Below are 18,941 nucleotides of genomic sequence, written 5' to 3'. Positions count from 1 at the left end.
CTTGGATCTTCTTATACACCATGACTCTTCTAGAATGAAATAATTCACCTTCAGCTTGATTAATGCTTGCTTCACTTCTTCAGCTGCTTTTCGGCTGTACATTGAGTACACTGTCTTTGTTCTGGCTCTTTGAAAAAAAAAAAAACAAATGGGCAGAAAAATTATTTTTGTCTGTTCACTTGTTCTTATTTTTAATTCTTCACCTTCTATCCCAGGTAAGAGCAAAGGCCTGTGCAGATGGTAAATGTACACACGTGACTCCGGGCTGCTGTCCCGCACACGACACTAGCTGTGCTCAGCATGAAGACATCTCCCCAGGTCTCCATGCGGAGGTAAAACTAAACGCACTTGATCGAGCTGTGCTGGCAATTAGCTTGTTGAAATTGATTTTCTTAATGAAAAAAGCTTTTTATTAATAAAATGTGTATCATGCTGCTATGTAAAATAATATACTAATAAGATTCATCTAATCATTCAGGAAATGAATAGCTTCATCTACCCCAGAAGCTGCACCAAAATTAAATCTATTACCTCATCTACGAGAGCACAAGGTCGCAACTTATGAACAAAAGAAAATACAGTACAACTTGGGCTTACAAACTTGAGGGAGATGGCTGCATTTATATCTGAGTAGAAAATGGCCGTCGTCCTGTTTGTTACCCCACGTGGTGTTTGTGTACAAAAGTAAAATTTTGGTTTGTTTTCAAACCAAATTGTTTACAAACAGAAGTATTTGTGAACCAATGTACCACTACACAATGAGCCTCAAAAAAACCAAATGCCTAAGATCGCACAGGCCTAGGCCACATTGGGGAAGACCAGAATAAAACACTGTTCAGAAGAACAGAACTGCAACTCACTGCTGAGGATTCAGAAAAGAATGGCCGCTAAGATTAAAGCTACAGTGAAATTGCGGGCTGCTGAGGAGGAGGGCTGCAGGACAACAGCAACCAGTGAGCACCAGCTTGCCCGGGATCGCACTCCTCTGCAGAAGGTCCACAGGGGTGATTTCTTTTTCTGCCTAGCAGAAACAAGAACCCCAAGGGCTGTGGCATTCACCCTGCGGAGCCATGGCAGTGTGTGCCCAGCTCAGCAGTTCTGCTTCAGCATCTCCCAGTGGGCCTGTGAACTGCACCCACCACAGCCTGGCCCTGCTGCAGTCCTCACTCATGGTCTGTTCCTGTGGAAACCTGTTTCTCCCTGCAGGAGCACTGACCTCAAGCCTGCATCTTCATAGTGTGGGTGGTTCACCACGGGCCGCAGAGCGGACAGCTTCACACTGGCCATGGTGGGCATCGCCCCCGCGAACACGGCATCTGCAGGGAGAGGGGTTTCAGAAGGGTGCAGGGGAGCTGGGGAGGCTCCGCCTTCCATGACTCAGTCACTTCAGAGGTCACAGAGCTGAGGCCAGGGAGTGAGAATCAGATTCAGGGGCAGAAGCGAAGGCAGCCACAAGGAGGCTGCTGGAAAGGAGACCAGGCTTGGGAGCCACCTGGGAACTGGCGAACAGTTTCACCACCACTGAGGGCTTCTTTGCTTTAAAAAAAAAAAAATCTCAGAAATTTTTCCTGTTTCCAAGGAAGAAGTATCAAAGTAAACGAGGAAATGTTCTAGCACCAAGGAATATTCACTCAGATGACGCTCGGATGACAAGAGCTTCCCATTGGAAACATGAATAAAAGATCACATTCCATAACTTAACGATGGACTGTGAAGGACTAATGTGAAAATTTCTTCATGAAAAGAGGCATAAGAAATTTATTCTAAAATGTGGCATTTGCAATTGTGGATAAATTCTGAAAAAAATTCAAATTTATGTAAAGTAGCAGAATAAATTATTAAGAAAATATGTACAACAATTCCCTTGCAAACCACTGAATTGGGACTGATCTGTCTTTTTTTTTTTTTTGACGGGGGAATATTCTAGAAGCAGCACTGCTTAGAAACAGGAAGACCACTGAAATAACTTGAGCATTGTGTACTGGTATGTGAAACAGTAGAATAAGCCTAGCTCGGTGTAGACTTCTTACCTGGCTTGGTATTATATTTGATCCACTCTATCAGTTCTTCTTGTGGCAAATTACTGAACTCCCCCACAATATTCCACTGTGTTTGGAGATTTGCTGACCCTTGAATTGACATTGCTGCTAATACGGCAAACACAACAGCGCCAGGATGCACTTTGCCAAAGAGCCATCCGAACAGCTAAAACCACAGTAAGAGCACATTGATAGCTGTTAGTACAAAGCTGTGTGGATCCGAGAAGCAAAACTGCTTCCCAGAAAGGAACACGGTCTTGGTTAGAGCTTCAGATAAGGATTAGTTATCCCAGGGAAAGGTAGAAAGGTGCCAGAAACAGTGCTCCCCAGGACCAAAAGCACATTTCCATTGGCTTCAGTGAGTGAAACACCACCTTCTTGCCGGCCACATTCCAGATCCAGAGGCAGCCGGGGGCCCAGCGCAGAGCCTGAGTTTCCTTGTGCAAAATTACAAAGAAGTGTGAAACAGCAAGAGCAAGAAACACACAGGTCCGGTTCCACCAAAAAAAAAAAAAAAAAAAAAAAAAAAAAAAAAAACACAGGTGCAGGATCCCTCCGAACTCAGCCTTGGCGCACAAGTGGCAGCACAGACCACGTCCCTGGGAGCTGTCCCTTATGCTGCAGACTGAGACTGAAAGGCTTCCAACCAGTGCCCTCCCCTCAGCAAGGGAAGGCTCGGGGACAGTGGCGTGTCACTCACACTGTCCCACCCTGTGGCAGGGAAGCCTAGAATTGGGCACTCACACTCAGCACCAGCACTGTCTCTGCTGCTCGCTCCTGCATATCGTTTCCCTCCTGTCTGCTGAGGTGGATTGTAAGGTTCTTGGGGCATAGGTGCACTTCGGCTTTGCCACTTTCCACCCACAGGGCCCTGTGCATCGTGACATTTATGACAGGTGCTGCTTCTGCATGGTGACTAGTTGGGTTATCAGCAGATGACAGGATGCGGAAGCACAGAGCAAGGAGGCAGGAAAACCAGCAGCCAACGTTCAGGAATGGAGTCAATTAACTTGTCAAAAGCGGAAATCAGGGCTGTGCACTCAGGAAATGAAACAAAATTTAAGCCTCTTACTAAGAACAATGTCATTTAAAAGTACTTATATAAAAAAGATAAAAAAGTACTTATAACTTGAAATCAATTTTTAGAATTCCTTGTCCTGTGAATGTCAAGAAAAAAGTATTTCTAATAAAAAAAGAAAAAAGTATTTCTACAACTGAGTTCTGCGTTCTGTCAGTGCTTGTGGTGGTCGCTCATGCTCTTCTAAAGCTGATCAGCATTTGCTGTGTGCCCAGAACCATCTTAAGGGTGGCCAGATAATGACCGGATATGGACTTCTCCCTTTAGAAAGAGTGAGAACAAGCCCTTGAAGACCGTTAAACGCAGTGACTCAGCACCGGGAGTAGCTGAGCAACACTTCAGGACTACTCAGAAATTAAAGCTGGGGTGAGACAATCAGAGCAGCTATGACCCACGACCACGACCCAGTCACCTGTCGAGAGCAGATCAAGGAAGCCATAACACACATGTGCGGTGTCAGGAAGAGTTTCAGTCTCATAATCAAAATGCCAAGGGCTGTATATGCCAGCAGCTGCAAGGCATGGTAAACCAGCTGAAAGGGAGAGAAGAAAGAAATGTTACATATTCTCACTCTTTGTGAAGGTTAAGAATATATAAACTGGTGAGTACACAGAAAAGGATTTTTTTTTCTTAACTAACAAAAATTATTTGATTCTAAAATTTCTAAAGCAATTCCTACAATTTACTTCCAAATTGTACTTTTTTTTAAATTGTTTTTTGTGGTACCAGGGATCAAACTCAGGACCTTATGCTTGCCAGGCAAGCACTTATTCCACTGAGCTATCATCTCCCCAGCCCAAATCACTTACTTTTTTGTTTGCTTATTTATTTATTTGGTACAGGATCTTGTTACACAGCTTGGACTCATAGTGATCCTCCTGTCACAGCCTCCTCAGTGCTGGGATTACACTTTCATACTGCCTTGGCATCCCAGGCCAGCACAGAGTGTGGTACCAGAGATCGAACCCAGGTCCTTGTGCTTGCCAGGCAGGCGCTTAGACCACTGAACTATTCCCCAGCTCCAAACTGTACTGCTTTAGTCAAAGCCTAACATAAGGTAACCAGGGCAAGTGTTTCTATAATTCCACTGAGTGAAGTCTATGGTTGGCAAAGCCCACGCTTCTGAACAGACCAAGGGAAGACAGTGGGAGAAGAAATGACCATGCCTCGAGATCCCCCTGCTCCCTTGATGGCCAGTGAGGGAGGCTGGGTGTCTGGGAGACGGCAGCAGTGGTCACATTTCTATAAGTAAGGGAAGCAGAGCGGAGAGAGGAGCCCAAGGGCGTAGTCACTCCACACATGCATCTCTGTGCACTCCAACACCAGCAACGACAGCTACAGGGATTATCCCAGAACACCCGGAGTTTCCTACTTCTCTGCCTCAAAACTAGTGCCCGCTGGATCTGGGACATTCTCTTGAAAACACCTACTGGGGTACTGTGAAGATGATTAACAATAACTGTCAATAAGCCTAGAAGCTGGAACTAGGAAGTCCAAGTACATACAATCATGAAGATAAGTAAAATCTTAGCAATGTTAGGTCTTTACCTCTCCGTGATCAAACTGGCACTTTCTGAAATGGAAAAAACAACATTGCTTTTAAATCATTATTGAGTACTCAGTTCATTTATTTACACTTTATCTTGTGACTACAAGTTTTACAATGGCTAGAGTATTCCTCCAGGACACATTTCTGTAAACTGAAATACTAAAAGTTATACACGCAAAGTGGTGCTATGCCCATGAAGATGGTTTATTTTAAATGACATGGTGCACTGTGTCCTGAGTAACTGATGCTTTGGTATTTATTGAGCCAATAACAGTACACTATAAAACGCAGAACCTCTTGGTGACATCTTGGGCAAGTAAGGAGAAGAAAAGACCCCTGAGGTGTCCTAGTCCCTCCTGCTTCCACCTGGTGTCCCTTGACCTCCATGTTATGTGGCTGCCATGAGGGCTGGAAGCCACGGACAGGCTCTGCCACCACTGCTGTGGACACACCAATGGTCACAGCATTGTTGCCCTGCCTGGCCCACCAGTGAGCTGCCGACGTACTTCCTCACACAGCAGCTGCCTGCACTTCCTGGGTACCCACGTCGCACTGGGTCACACCCTGCCCCACTGCTAGGCCCTCTTGTTGTGACTGACCCTGCACAATGCCAGCAAGGCCGCTGGCTGCATGCCCACACTGTGCCCAGTGCTGCTGGCTTGGATACTCCTACCCCACTGCCCAGTTATATTCCTGAAGAAGGCAAAGTGCTCATTCATGTTTTGCTCATTAACTCTCTCTCCTTACTAACTTCCACCCTTTAGAGTCTGAGGTAAACATCCACCCATCCACCTGTCTGCTCATCCATCTACTCATCTATCCATGTGTCCAACTGTGCGGCCAGTTCTACTGAGTACTCAACATGCTGGAGACAGGAGCAACAGTAAGACTTTCGCCCTCACAGAGCTCACACCTATGTCAAGAAGACCTGAAAGGAAGTTTGGAGGGACATAGCTGAGGACTCCAAGTATCTGGAAACTTCTTGAAGACAGCACTGATGTGGTCTGACTTCTCTGAAAGGCTAGTTTTGTTGCTGTGTGGAGAATAGGTGGGTGTATGGGGTAGGGGCAGGGGTGAACTAGGGGCAGAGAGTGGGGGAAGAGTCTAGGGGAAGCGATGGAAACATAGACCGGCAGGTTCAAAGTTGGGGGCTAATTCTGAAGGTGACAGTGGTGGGCTTTGTAGAAGTAGAGGGCAGTTAAGAACAAGGTCGAGATTCCAAAGCTGAGCATAAGGAGGTGGGAAACACCACTTGGGATGGGAAGGGGGGACACACCATGTGGGAAAGCAGGCAGAGGCTCAGCGTTGCTGTGATGTGAAGGCTCCAGGGACACCACGGAGAGCTGGCACTCAGGCAGTCATATGTACAAATCTCAAGTGCAAGGGAGAAGTTTGGGTCAGAAGTAGATGAGTGTGAGTTGCCAACATTCCAGCACTGTTATGTTCCCTGCTGCTAGAATGATGCCTGGAACACAAAGCTCAGCTTTCTGGAATGAATGAGCAAAGGTATCTGTGACTCCCTAACTTCAGGAACACACAGCTTGTCTGAGCCTCTGGCCCCCAAAATGGATCCCTTAGCAGACTGGGGAAATATATGGGATAAATACGGGACGTCTCCGCCTTGTTCTTCTCATGCCAAACAAAAACCAGTTCTTTACTGAGCACATTCATTGTGCATACACCCAGTACACTGTATAAACTCTGATTCTCCTCTAATTTGTTTTCTGGATGTACAGCAAGGAGGGTGAGTCCCACAACCAAGTGACCACGGACTATATTCTCATGGATTCCAGGGCTGAGACATTCCACTAATGATGCTGTCTCTCCCCAACTTTACTTCCTAAATCCTGGAATGAGGACCACTGGCACACCTTGATGATGACATGGACCCCACCCTCCTGTAATGGCAGGACTCTGGGGCACGCCCCTTCCAGAGTGCTAAGCCTGCCCACTCAAACTGAAAACTCCACAGAGCGTGGACTGTTCTGCACAGCAATTCCTGCAGCGTTGTCTTCTTGGAAGGCACAGTTCTGTCCCTGTGAAAAGTCCCATCTTCTTGCACAGCTGCATGCTATAAGGGAGCTCCAACTTAGCGCCATCCTCTCAAACTCCTCTAATGCACTCTCACCCCAAATGAAGAGAACTGTTGGCGACGCACACCAGAAGCTTCCGCTTGTTCCCTGTCTAGCAATCCAGTGTTTCACATCCAAGCAAGGGCACGGCTACAGCAAAGCATTCCCCTTCTTCACACCCCTGTGTGCGTGCGCACCATCAACTTCGAAGTGAATGGCCTTGTCCACGAATCTGAACGTGTTTGTTACAGGGCGGGGAACCTTCCCCTGCACGCACTAGTCCTGTGAATATTCTTTCACCTGCACCGTCCTTCACTCTCCGCCAGGCAGTGTGCACACGAGCTGCACAGAAGTACTCTCTCCCTTCGGGAGCTGCGGGAAACACATTCAAATCTAAGCACAAGTGTGCTGAATGCTAAGAGAGCACAACACAGGGCATGATGGTGGCAAACTCCAGGCAAAGGACAGGGTCCCTCCACTGAGGAGAATGACACATAGGGAAGGACAGAAAAATGAGCCACCCAGTGAGCCAGGCTATCACAGGCCTAGAGGCTGCAGCCGTGGACACCAGGTTCCGTGGCTGCAGAGAAAGGAGGTCTGGGGGCGCAGGTGCGTGGGGCAGGAAAGGCCGTGGATTTTTCTCGTAACCGCCTTTCTGTCTATTTCACTCGTTCCCAAAGTATTTTTAGCATTTTTCTCAACGTGAGAAGTTCTTTACATGTCTGTCATCAGGCCCACATCATACACTGTAAATGTTTTGTGTTTTTTTGAACAATGTTTGCAAATGGCCTAACAAATCCAGAGTATACTCGGGCAGTTCTGTCAGCATTTCTCTCTGGCATATACTTGTTAACACCATGTTTTCAAAACCTTTCTATGTTCAATTCTGTGCAAATTATCTGGCATAAGTTTTGGGTATTAACAATTTACTGTTTTAATTTTTGCACCACTTGGGATATATATGGTATAAAATATAAGTTATGGGTCCTGTTTTATATTTCCTTGTTCATATGTAAAAAGAAAGTAAACCCAACATCCGGTCACCAAGACACCCCGAGGAGGCCTCATCTTCCCTGCTGAGCTAACAAAGCTGCACCCTTCAGGTAGAGCCCAGAGCAGTGCGGCGTGCTGTGCTCCACATGCCCGGGGCAGATGATTAATAAACAAACAGGAGGCGATAAAACGCTGAAGAACATATTTACCTGATTTGTGTCTGCTGCTTAATAAAGACATTCCACGTATCACTAATAACCTGTAAGCAGATTTTTAAACAGTTCAGAAATGTTGTTTTGAGAAAAATAAAATTTTAAGTATCTTCTAAATTTTAAAAGCTTTTAATTAAAAAGGAGATGTGAAAAAACATAATAATTGTGGCACCATAACCTCGGATAGTCACACCTAGAGGCACAGACATGCACTCCTGCCTCAGCTCGGGGGAGCCTACAGTTCTGCCAACTGGCTTGGACCTATCCACCTTGGGAAGGATCACCCAGCTGCTGCTGCCTGAATCTGCACCTACTCAAAAGTTTTTTGTTTTGTTTTGTTTTTTAATGTATTTTGTATAGTGCCTCACTACCCAGCTGGGACTCATAGTGATGCTCCTGATTTTTACCTCCCTAGTGCTGAGATTACAGGTGTACACCACAACACGGGGACTCCATGGCCAGCTCAGCTCAGCGTGCCCAGGGGTGGGACCAGTGTGGTGTGTGGTGCCGGGGATCAAACCCTGGTCCCTGCGTTTGTCTAAGCAGGCACTTAATCTGCTGAGCTATCTCACTGGGCCTAAAAGTCTTACCTCTTGGGATAGGTGATAACTCTAAGGAACCTGAATGAACATATCTAGTTCTCCAATCATAGGATTTTAATGTTTCAAAATAATTATCATCTTTCTGTTTGAATCTCTTCTTCTCTAACTAGAACAGCACAGCTTCTTTAATCTGATCTAACCAGTTCCCACCGTGCTTTGCATCTTGGTTTCTGTCTTTTGAACATTCTGGACAGCTGGACTCTAATAGGTTTTGAGTATCTTCTGGGATAGAATTGCCAAAGAGGAACAGAGCCCAGCACCACAGGACCTGACCATTAACTGCCTGGAGCTGAAAAGTGCTGCCACATACAAAGCTGCACGTCACCGTGCCCACACTGCCCATGCTTGCCTTCCTGACCTTCCAAAACCACCTTCAAAATAGGGTGACAGTCTCTGTCCCCCACAGTGCTGCCAGTAACCAGCAGCAACAAGCCTGTGAGAACATTCCCAGGGAAGACAAAGCAGCATGCAGATGTGTAATGTGGAAAGTGACTACAGCACTGAGCACGCTCTGAATACAGGACACACGTGCTGCAGCCATACCCACCAACCCAAACATTCTTATACTGTCTTTTGCAATCACAGGTTAAGCTCAATCTACTTAAGACAGCTGTAGCTAAAGAGTCCACAAACTTAAAAAAAAAAAACAAAACAGAACATCACACCTACTTTTGTTCCCTGAACATTGGTGCTTCTCTCGCCTGACTGTCATCTGAGCTTAGAATTCACTGTCAAAGCCAACTTGGGGACCTACACATGTTGGCTAGTTCATCAACATATTATTAATTCTTACTTTTTCTTTGTGGCTAATAATAAACACAATTTAGGAGTTACTGGACACTGCACACTTAGAAAGGCATATATTAAATGCTTTAGGGAACTACTACATAACAGCTTAAAGCAAGTCAGTAATAAACAGCCAAAACCAAGTTGCAGCTAGGCCTCTGACAATGACTTTCGAAATACACAGCCATCAAAACAGGAACCATCCCTTTCCTTTGTCTATGCTGGAAGATAGCAGAACTAGATAAGGCTTGTTGTGAATATTTGTCAAAAAACATCAGTAAGAAAATAGACTGTGTTTCAATATATCAATACAAAGCACTTTAAAAAACTATCATGTCACTAAGAATATGCGACTGCTGTACAAAAACAAGAAAATGTTTTATTATAAAGAGCTCTAAATGGCAGACCTACCTTTCTGACAATTGCAATAAATACTATAAGAACAACAGGAAGCAACAGTGTCTTTGTGTACCTCAGGGGGGTCTGAAATTCAGAGAGATGCTTTGTTTAGAGGAAAACATTATTTAACCAAAACAATTTCATTTCAAATAATGAAACAGGTGAATTTCTCAAATGTAAGTAGAGAAAAATGAAATATTCAAGCATCACGGGTCCCATTTACCCTGCCTCCATCATAAAAATGAAAGTGTATTTCCATAAACGAATTTCACCCAAGTGTTGAGTAGAAAACATTAAAAATGCAGCTCTCAGATACTTTTCAGTGAATGTGAAAGTTACCAGAGAGTGACTTCTCTACTTTCTGCAGGCTGCTGGTCTGCGATCTGACTTCCTACCCATCTGAGTTTAAGTAGAATGTGTTAAATGGGTAAGCTTCCCCATACATTTTTTGAGAAATAAAAAAAATAGCGCTCTCTCTCTCTCTCTCCCTCCCTCTTCCTCTCTCCCTCTCCGTCTCTCTCCCTCTCTCTCTTTCTCTCCCCCACACACACCACTATATACAAAATAAGGAAAACATTCATAAAGAGAACAGACATTTCTACATTTTCCTTAGTGAATGATAGTGTTTTTAATCCTGGCTCCTAGATTCACAACCTAAACCACTGTTGAACTGTGCTTTCCCACGTGTGCTAACCACAGGCAACAGAACTGCACCACGGTGTCCCCTCCCATGCACATCTCTTCTTTCCACATCAACAGGTGTCACGGTAGGGATGTCACGGTAAAGCTGTCCCTTATTTCCAGGATGAAGGCACCTGAGCAGAGCCACACTGCCTGCACTGAACACTCTGGACACCACGGTCCCTGCAGTCAGACACCTGTGGCGGGGATGGCACACTGCAGAGAGCCGTCCTGATGAGCCTCCATTAACGATGCTCTTCATACAGAGCTGACAACACCCTCAGGCTGACACAGCACGTGCGAGTCCTCCTACCATCACTGCTGCTACTTCCTTGGAGCAGCCTTGATTGCTTCTGAACATGCATTTCTATGTCTTATAAGATACCGTTCCTCTCAGTCTTTCAACAGGCATTGTCAGGAATTATGTCTCAAAGCACTAAATGCAGCAATGGAAGCTGAACAGGCCAGCAGGGCAAGCAGGACACCTGCAGAACACTTGCAACTCCAGAGGCAGCGGGGAGCGAAGGGAGGAGTTAGAGGATAGGGACATGGCAGTAGAGGACTGTGGACAGTGTAATGTTACATGAATGCAGCACTGGATGATAAAATGTAATGAACCAGCACCATATGTATGGTGTTTGAAAGCCAGAAATATACATGTCTGCAGAACCAAAACTGCTCATACAGCACTAAAACACAATGAATTATTTAAAGTATCGAAGTTCTTTTCTGAGTTACCTCCCTTTGTCTCCACAATGTCTACTGGTAGCATATTAGCAGAAACTGGTAAACTGTAATGCAATAAATGCAAGTCAGTGGTTCCAGACCATGAAGCAGCCCTGCAGACTCAGTCTCACAGTCCGCTAACTTACTCTCTGATTTCCTTCCGCATAGCTGAATAAAGTTTTAGAAAGTGAAATGCTGGAATGAAACACTGGCGCTCAATGATACTTAAAAGCAATGAGATCACTCAGAGAAGCAGAAAACGAATGGAAATGTAAGGGCTTGTGCACCGGCCTAAATGAACACCTCCTCTGAAGTGAGGCGACTGGAAATGCCTCTGCGCTTGCGTATCCAAAAACGGTGGCTGGTCTGAATGTGTACTTAAAAATTATCAAAATGAAAAGAAGCCATGTATTTCAGTGAGTGACCCTAATGTAAATAAGAGTGTCTTTAAGCTGCCAGATCTTCTTTTTTTTTTTCCTTACGGGTGAGATATCAGCTCATACAGAATATGAAATAACAGGGCATCCTTCATGCACAATGAATGAACCAAAACCTTGAACAGAGCTAGAAGTTACCCCTTACCTCCTTTTCCATAAAGTCAAACTCTGCGGCACAGGTATACAGTAAAGTATCAAAATCCTTGTAATTAAAGAATTTTGATGTTAATAAGTTGCCGATATGAGCCTGGTAATAAAGAAAATGAGAAACCACTGCATTAAGCCAAATACTGTAAATGCATCTTATTCTTCCTGGTGTTAGGAAGATTCTGCTATGTGACGGAGCTCACTGTTCCAGTCAGGGCTGTGTTCTGTTCAGGACTGGGAGGCAGCGTCCCACCTCACAGCTGCCAGTCTCCTGCTGGCAAGCGATAGCACTTCACCTCCCATTTTCGTAGGGAACAAAGGCTCCTACCTCCAGTTGTCCCCACTTATTGCACTATCTCTAGTGAAGCAGACACAGGGCCACTCCTGGCTGGGGCCCCCAGAGTTCACCTAGTTTCCTCTCAGCCATCTAGGGACAAAGGCTTGGGGGTGAAAAGAGGAAGACAAGCCTGAGTACGGAAGAGAGATCAGGAAGACTGCTGGGAGGAGGGGAGAGATGGTGGGTGCTGGACTGAAGGCTCTTCTGGAAAAGGCCAGCTCTGTGTCATTCACTCCATGTCACCAACTGCTCCTTTTATGGCCACGCTGATCTCCCAGGGAAAGCAATGGAGGAGGGTAGGCTTCAAATTTGGACTATGCTTGCCCAAATCTGGGTGAGATGTTTTGCTTTAAATTTTTATGGTCTTTGTGATATAGAGGAATCAATAAAATGATTATATCAAGAAATTAGTTTTGGAAAATAAGAATTATATATAGAATTATATTTGCTTTGCATTAAAGGGATAAAATCATAGGTGAACAGACTTCATGCTCGAATTTGGTTATAAAAATGGTACTTTAATAACTCAAGCAACTCTCTCCCAGCCTAACTGTTCCATTCACATCTTTCATGCTTAAATAAAAATACACTTACATCATCAGCAATGCCAAAGACTCTGGAGGTCAAAGATTTGAGTGCAACAGTTCCAAATAACCAAAAGCACCCTTGGATAACCTACGAAAGAAAAATAAAACATAAAAACTAACTTTGATGTTTCAAATTTGATAGCCTATGAAGGAAAACAATACATGCTTTAATCACATAATAAATGTGCTGCTAAAGAAAAAAAATGTTTTCATCATATTTAAAACAAATATATCATTAAGAGAAAATGATAAAAAAAATGCATTTCAATTTCAAATAATGTTGCTCCAAAATCAAAGGCTATAAACCAAACAAAAAAAAAACTTTATATAATTTTATTAGTAAAACTATTATGTTTCTTTGGACATCCACATAGGAACTGTAGTTAAGCTCTTCTAACAGTCTCTTATACATGTGCTTGCTCCTCAGAAAAAATAAACTAACCAAAAGTAGGGTTTTGCAACTGATCATCTTTGATTAGTCTTGCTTCCTGAAAAGAGCAATCTGACACATGAAACTGAGCTCTAATGTTATGAAGCTGTTAGATGCCCTGCACGAAGACTGAAATGTAAGTGTGAAAACTAAAAAATCACTTACACAACTTACAGAAGAAAAGATGGAGGCATTGAAATAGATTGATTCTTACCCACAAACTAAGTTCAGATACATTTACTTTCAGAAAATGTGGTTTCATTGCCAACATACCCTGCATAGGCAAAAACAGCAGTTAATACTTACACTCCCAACCCAAACAACAGTTTCTCTAACAGCTGCACCTTCAAGAATCTAAACTCCAGCACACTACGACTTCCCACACACTATCACGACATGCCCCTGTCTGTTGTCAATGACCAAAAAAAAAAAAAAAAACCGGCCTTATTTTACCCAAAGGAAGAGTGGGCCAGGTAATAGCTTTGTAAAATTGAAAAGAGAATCACATATACAAATTTCTGATTTTTACAGATCAGCTTTGTCTAAAAACCAAGAAGTATATTAATGTTATAATTTTAGACAGTGGTCATACAGACATAAAATTTTCCTTATGCTAAAAGGTACCAACTCTTGGGATAAATCAAGAGATGGAGGGAAGGGTAAGATAGAATAATAACTGAGATACATTATATATGTGTAACAACTCCCCCCACAATACATATACTAATTTTAAAAAGTGAAAAAAAAAAGATCCATTAAACAGGGATCTGTCAAATCTGAAATCTTTTTGGGTGCATTAGCTCCCCAAACTGTATTATCTTTGGGAAGCTAATCCCACTTCAAGCTTAGCAAAATATAGTTAGGGATCAAGACACAAATACTTTGAACCCAAATTTAGTTGTTCTTTAAAAAAAAAAATGTATTTAGTACAGTGTCTACAGAGTCTAAGTAGATCAGACTCATAGTGATTCTCCTGTTTTCAGCCTCCCAAGTAAGGGAGGCTGAAAACAGGAGAATCACTATGAGTCTGATCTACTTAGTGGTGCACCCCCTCGCCCAGTCTCAATTGCTGTCTCAGTGTGACCTAGGGCTGGAGCGCTTTAGTTCCCTGAGCTATCTGGCAGGCCCTTCCAAATTTAGTCTTAATTTAAAGTATTCTGAAAATTCGAGAGCACAAAATATGATACAATTTGGATTCTGAAACGATGAAACAGTGAAGCACTGTGCAGGGAACGTGCCTGAGCACACTTTAGTCTACAATTTTAGGATCGTGCATTGTACACACCATCATACACAGAGCACGCACATACATACTGAATTCATTCCTGAGCCACACCTTGCTGTCTAGCACCCAGTAAAGAATCCGACTTCCAGCACCTAGAAACTGAAATCAGGGAAATTTCTTCCAAAAGGGAACTCAGGTATTCTTCCCATGCGCTCTTCAGTTCAACAGCTTCCCCTATTCAAGCACACAGTCATGTCTGTACTGAGTAGGAACAGTACTGCCATTGTATCCATACAAGTGCAGGTCTGAGCAGAGGTCTGTTGTACCCTGTCAAAATTGACTCCATTTTGTTGCCTTTCTAACCTCGCCGAGTTCCTGTTCTGTATATGCCTACCCCTCCCAACTCCTCACCCCTGTGACCCAAGTCTTATGATAACTGTTCCCCAAACTTTATCTCAATGAACGCTATGACTGCCAACTCAGCACCCCCACCCAACAGGACTACCCCATGAATTAATGACCCACTGTACCCCATGATTGCTGATTTCAGCACCCCACCCAATGGGACCACCTAATGAACTAATGACCCTGCCACTTCTTCCTCTCCACCCCTTCCCTGTTTTTGTGGTTTTCAAGCTTAAATACTGACCCTTGTCACTGCTCAGCGCGCCTCTTTGCACCTTGCATACAGACGGCTGCTGGGTACCAGCTAATAAAATAAAGCACTTCTTTTAACTTTTGGACTTGCCTCGCTGTCGTCTGATTTTTGAGCTACAACAAGGTCCACATTTCCTCACTACAGAATGCCTGAATCTAAGTATAAACAAAGCGCAGCAACTCTACTGATGATTTTTGCTGTTGCTGAAACCTCAGCTTACCCCCTGCTAAGAGCTCATTCCTGGGGCTAAATATGCTTGTGCCGCACATGTGATAAGGGTGGTGACTCAGACTGGGCAAAAGCATATTTGGGGAAAAGAGTTTTGAATAGTCATTATCTGTAAAAAGGGAAAAAGCAGGAGGCCTCAACTTTTTTTAAATGAACTTGAGAAATCAAGAAAGCTAAAAATGATCCCAGTAACTTAAGTTACTCAAAAAGTACAATACAGCCTGGTATTGTGGCACAAGCCTACAATTCCAACATCCCAGCATTTGGGGGTGCTGAGGCAGGAGGATCACCATGGGTTCAAAGCCAGGCTGGGCTACAACATTCAAGACCAGCTTGGAGTATATAGTAAAGCCCTGTCTTTAAAAAATGTACCTATCAATGTATCTATGTATCTATGTATCTATCTAATCAATTAAGATAGCACAAGAAATGGGCCTGTGGGCTTTAGATAAGAATGACTAGAGAGAAAAAGGTTAAACCACCTTGGGTAAACATGACTTTTATATTTATCTTGACAGTGAAAAAAAGAAAGGAAAATTCAGCTTTCTGACCCTAATGTAGGCAGGAAGGCTGTGGGAAAAGAAAGGGCAGGCTGCTGCAGGGGGAGTGCCCTGCTTCCCGCAGTGTGCTCTTACTTCTTGTTGCTTTGGCATGAATCCCTGATCATCCGTCACACACGGATGGCGGCAGGAAAACATGGGACTCTGTACCTAGAGAACGCCCTTATGAATTCCAGGCCAGGGACAGAGAAATGGATCCCATGAGAATCCAACCGGCCTTGTTCTTTAGTGACACTTACCCAAATAGTCACCAAAGAGGAAGCATAGTAAGATGTTAGCAGCATTGAGTTCCCAAACATCAGAAAAAAACACAGTGTGAGAGAAATCTGAAAAAGAAAAATATTATTAATACACTTAAAAGTGCAACACTGACTGTAGAAATCAGCAATGATAAATGCCTATGATGAACACAGGATCCTTAATGCAAACAGCACGCTCTGGACCCACACTTCATGCCCCCAGAGAGACCCTCAGGGACAGCCTCCTGTGTGTCCTCCTGAGAAGTAACAAGAACAAACTTCAGTTTGCATTTTAGCTCAAGGGCATAAATGGGAGCCTACACATGAGCTACACTGTTTTTTGCTTCTGCTCTTAATGTTTCTGAGAGCTTTTTATAGCAATCCAACCCAATTTCACTTTAAGAACCAAGAAAAATACTGTTTTCCTCTAAAGATGTACTATGATTTATTTAACTAGTTCTCTGGGTACTGTTCAACATTTAAATGCTTTCCAGGTCTGTTGCATTGTTTTATTTTTCCTGTTAAGATCAAAATGTTTATATATACATCTATTAGAACATGTCACATATTATAGACATAGCTCATTAGCAAGCAAACATACTGCAAATATTTTTCCCAGTTTCGGTTTTATCTTTGTGGTGTTTTTGTACTATTGTAAATTTTTATGTTAGATAAATTTATCATTCATTTCCTTTAGATCTTCAAAATGTACCTCCATAACTTAAAAAATAATTCATATTTTTTCTAGAAGCGTTACCTTTTATCAATGTATCAATTTCTATATTAATTTTAGAATGAGCTTAAGTTTCAAAAGCTGGCATTTATTTAATAATGTACATTATCAGAACCATTCTATCTACTACTCGATATTGCATTCCTAGGCCCAAAATATTATATATCACTGTCACTTTTTGTCTTATGTACAGTAGCGAATACAAGGTTTTCCTCAGACAGACCCTGTATATTCCTTATTTATTCTAAAGCATATCATCTGTCACCAGTGCCAGGACATCTGTCACACATTGGATTAATTACTTGTACATAGGGGTCATATTAAGCATTCAATGATGAATGTAATTCCTCACTGTCTGTAGTTATGCTTTTATTAATTTGGATTTTTGAAGTATACAAAATCATGGCTTATAAATGATTTTTTTTAGTATCTTCTTCCTGTTTTTGAAGTTCTCATTTTTTAGTCAATTGTATTAGTTGTTACTTCTGCAATAAGAGTGGCAACAGGCCATATTTGTCATGATCCTGGCATTAATGGAATGGTCCTATTGATTTGTCATTTTGTGTCATGCTAACGTTATGTTTTAGGAGTATGTACATATTTCAAATTTCAATGAAATCTCTATTTTTTACTTGATTAAGACCTTAAAACTTAGAAACAGATGTTAGCTTTTATTAAATGGCTTTTTAGCATCAAAAAGGAAAGGATTATATTTTTTATATTTTTACAAACTTCTTTATGTGATAAACTGTAATAGAAGACTTAAGGCAGAATATTCATGTATTTCTGGGAGGTCTTTTGTTGTCATATTCTATTGCTAATATATACTAAGTAGGTAATTACATTTTTTTTTTTTTTTTTTTTTTTTTTTTTTTTTTTTTTTTTTTTTTTTTTTTTTTTTTTTTTTGGTACCGAGGATTGAATTCAGGACCCTGAACTTGCCAGGTAGGTGCTTATTCTACTGAGCCATCTCCCTGGCCCTAAATTTTTAACACTTTACATCAGTGGTTTTTGGCTGTAAGTGCTAAAATTTAAGACTAACCCCTAAATTTCTCCTCTCAGTGTTGGCAAAAATTAAGATAACATTACCTTAGAGGAATGGGTTCCTGGCCTAGAAAGAGTCAAAACAATGAGAAAGGTATTGAAAAAAAATGTAAATTCATATTAAAAGAAGAAGTTCTAGGCTCAGTGTGGTGGCCATTGCCTGTAGTCTCTACGCACAAGGATGAGGCAGGAGATCACTGTGAGCTCAAGGTCAGCCTTGTCTATAGGGTAAGATCAGGACCAGCCTGGACCACATAGTACGACCCTAAAAAGAGACTCTAAGGCATGTTTCAGGCTGAAATTAAAATACATACTAACTTGTTGAAAAGCATTCTGAAATTATTATTGCTGAAATTATATGGCTTTTAGGATTCATCAAAGGAAAAACAAGATAAATATCACAAAATCACTAAATGTGAAAAGGCACCTTCACTCTGGCTTTGTTTATAAAATAACAATATGATCTCCAGCTCCACCTCTGTACCAGCTGGAGCTTCTGATGCAAGGCACCGTGTCACTGACCTGGACTGTGGAGTGAAGTGCTCCAAAAGAAGGAGTGGGAAGGCTCTGTCCAAAGGAAGGAAGGAAGAGGCAACAGACCGCAGAGCTCACACCTGAGCACGAGCTCTATGGAATCTGTCTTCTTGCCTCCTTTCAGCCATATTTTGTAACTTTTCTGGCACCAGGACCACTCACTGCAGCAGGACCCCAGTGGTGCCAGAGAAGCTGTGTCCTTGGTACAGTCAGGGAAGGGTGGCTCCCAGGATGTGTTGGAGGTCAGCTGGGGTACTTACTAACGAGTACATGTGGGCTTTCAGAAACTTTAGTGGGACCGTCCTGCTACAAGGTTGTATATGGCTAGATTTCTGGACTTATGTGTAAACATAAGAATTATATAATTCTTTTGCCTATTTTTAAAATATATTTTAATGTTTTAAATGTTTTTTCATCATATTCTGTAGGGACTTAAAGTTTCACATATCAGTACTTGATGAAAAATACCTGTTCTATGTTATGCCTAAGATGTTTGATATTCAGACAGACAGTGAGGTTAAGCTTAACAGTCTAGGTTGTATGGTAATAACAATAAGCTTCTCTTCTGGAGGGTTAACAACCTAAGTTTGCAGACCAAAATTAGAGAAAAAGGAGGGCTGCAAGGAAAGCCAACATTTTGGCCCT

The 18,941-nt window shown here is 42.6% G+C and overlaps 1 protein-coding gene across 1 annotated transcript in view; it reads right to left on the bottom strand.

The window, feature by feature from the left end:
- The window catches only part of LOC101590493 (dpy-19 like C-mannosyltransferase 1), a 104,244-nt gene that overhangs the window by 7,377 nt on the left and 77,926 nt on the right, over nucleotides 1-18,941 (bottom strand). Inside the window, exons 12-22 of the mRNA XM_023721293.1 lie at nucleotides 15,986-16,072; nucleotides 13,290-13,349; nucleotides 12,653-12,733; nucleotides 11,720-11,821; nucleotides 9,743-9,814; nucleotides 7,941-7,990; nucleotides 4,666-4,690; nucleotides 3,530-3,649; nucleotides 2,031-2,205; nucleotides 1,217-1,316; nucleotides 2-127 (exon numbers count right to left, since the gene is read on the bottom strand). Coding sequence (XP_023577061.1) covers nucleotides 2-127; nucleotides 1,217-1,316; nucleotides 2,031-2,205; nucleotides 3,530-3,649; nucleotides 4,666-4,690; nucleotides 7,941-7,990; nucleotides 9,743-9,814; nucleotides 11,720-11,821; nucleotides 12,653-12,733; nucleotides 13,290-13,349; nucleotides 15,986-16,072 — 998 coding nt within the window. The remainder of the gene's footprint in view (nucleotide 1; nucleotides 128-1,216; nucleotides 1,317-2,030; nucleotides 2,206-3,529; nucleotides 3,650-4,665; nucleotides 4,691-7,940; nucleotides 7,991-9,742; nucleotides 9,815-11,719; nucleotides 11,822-12,652; nucleotides 12,734-13,289; nucleotides 13,350-15,985; nucleotides 16,073-18,941) is intronic.

Source organism: Octodon degus, unplaced genomic scaffold (genome assembly GCF_000260255.1).
Source record: "Octodon degus isolate 3935 unplaced genomic scaffold, OctDeg1.0 scaffold00081, whole genome shotgun sequence".
NCBI classification, from domain to species: Eukaryota; Metazoa; Chordata; class Mammalia; order Rodentia; family Octodontidae; genus Octodon; species Octodon degus.
This window is presented reverse-complemented; position numbering and strand designations above follow the sequence as displayed.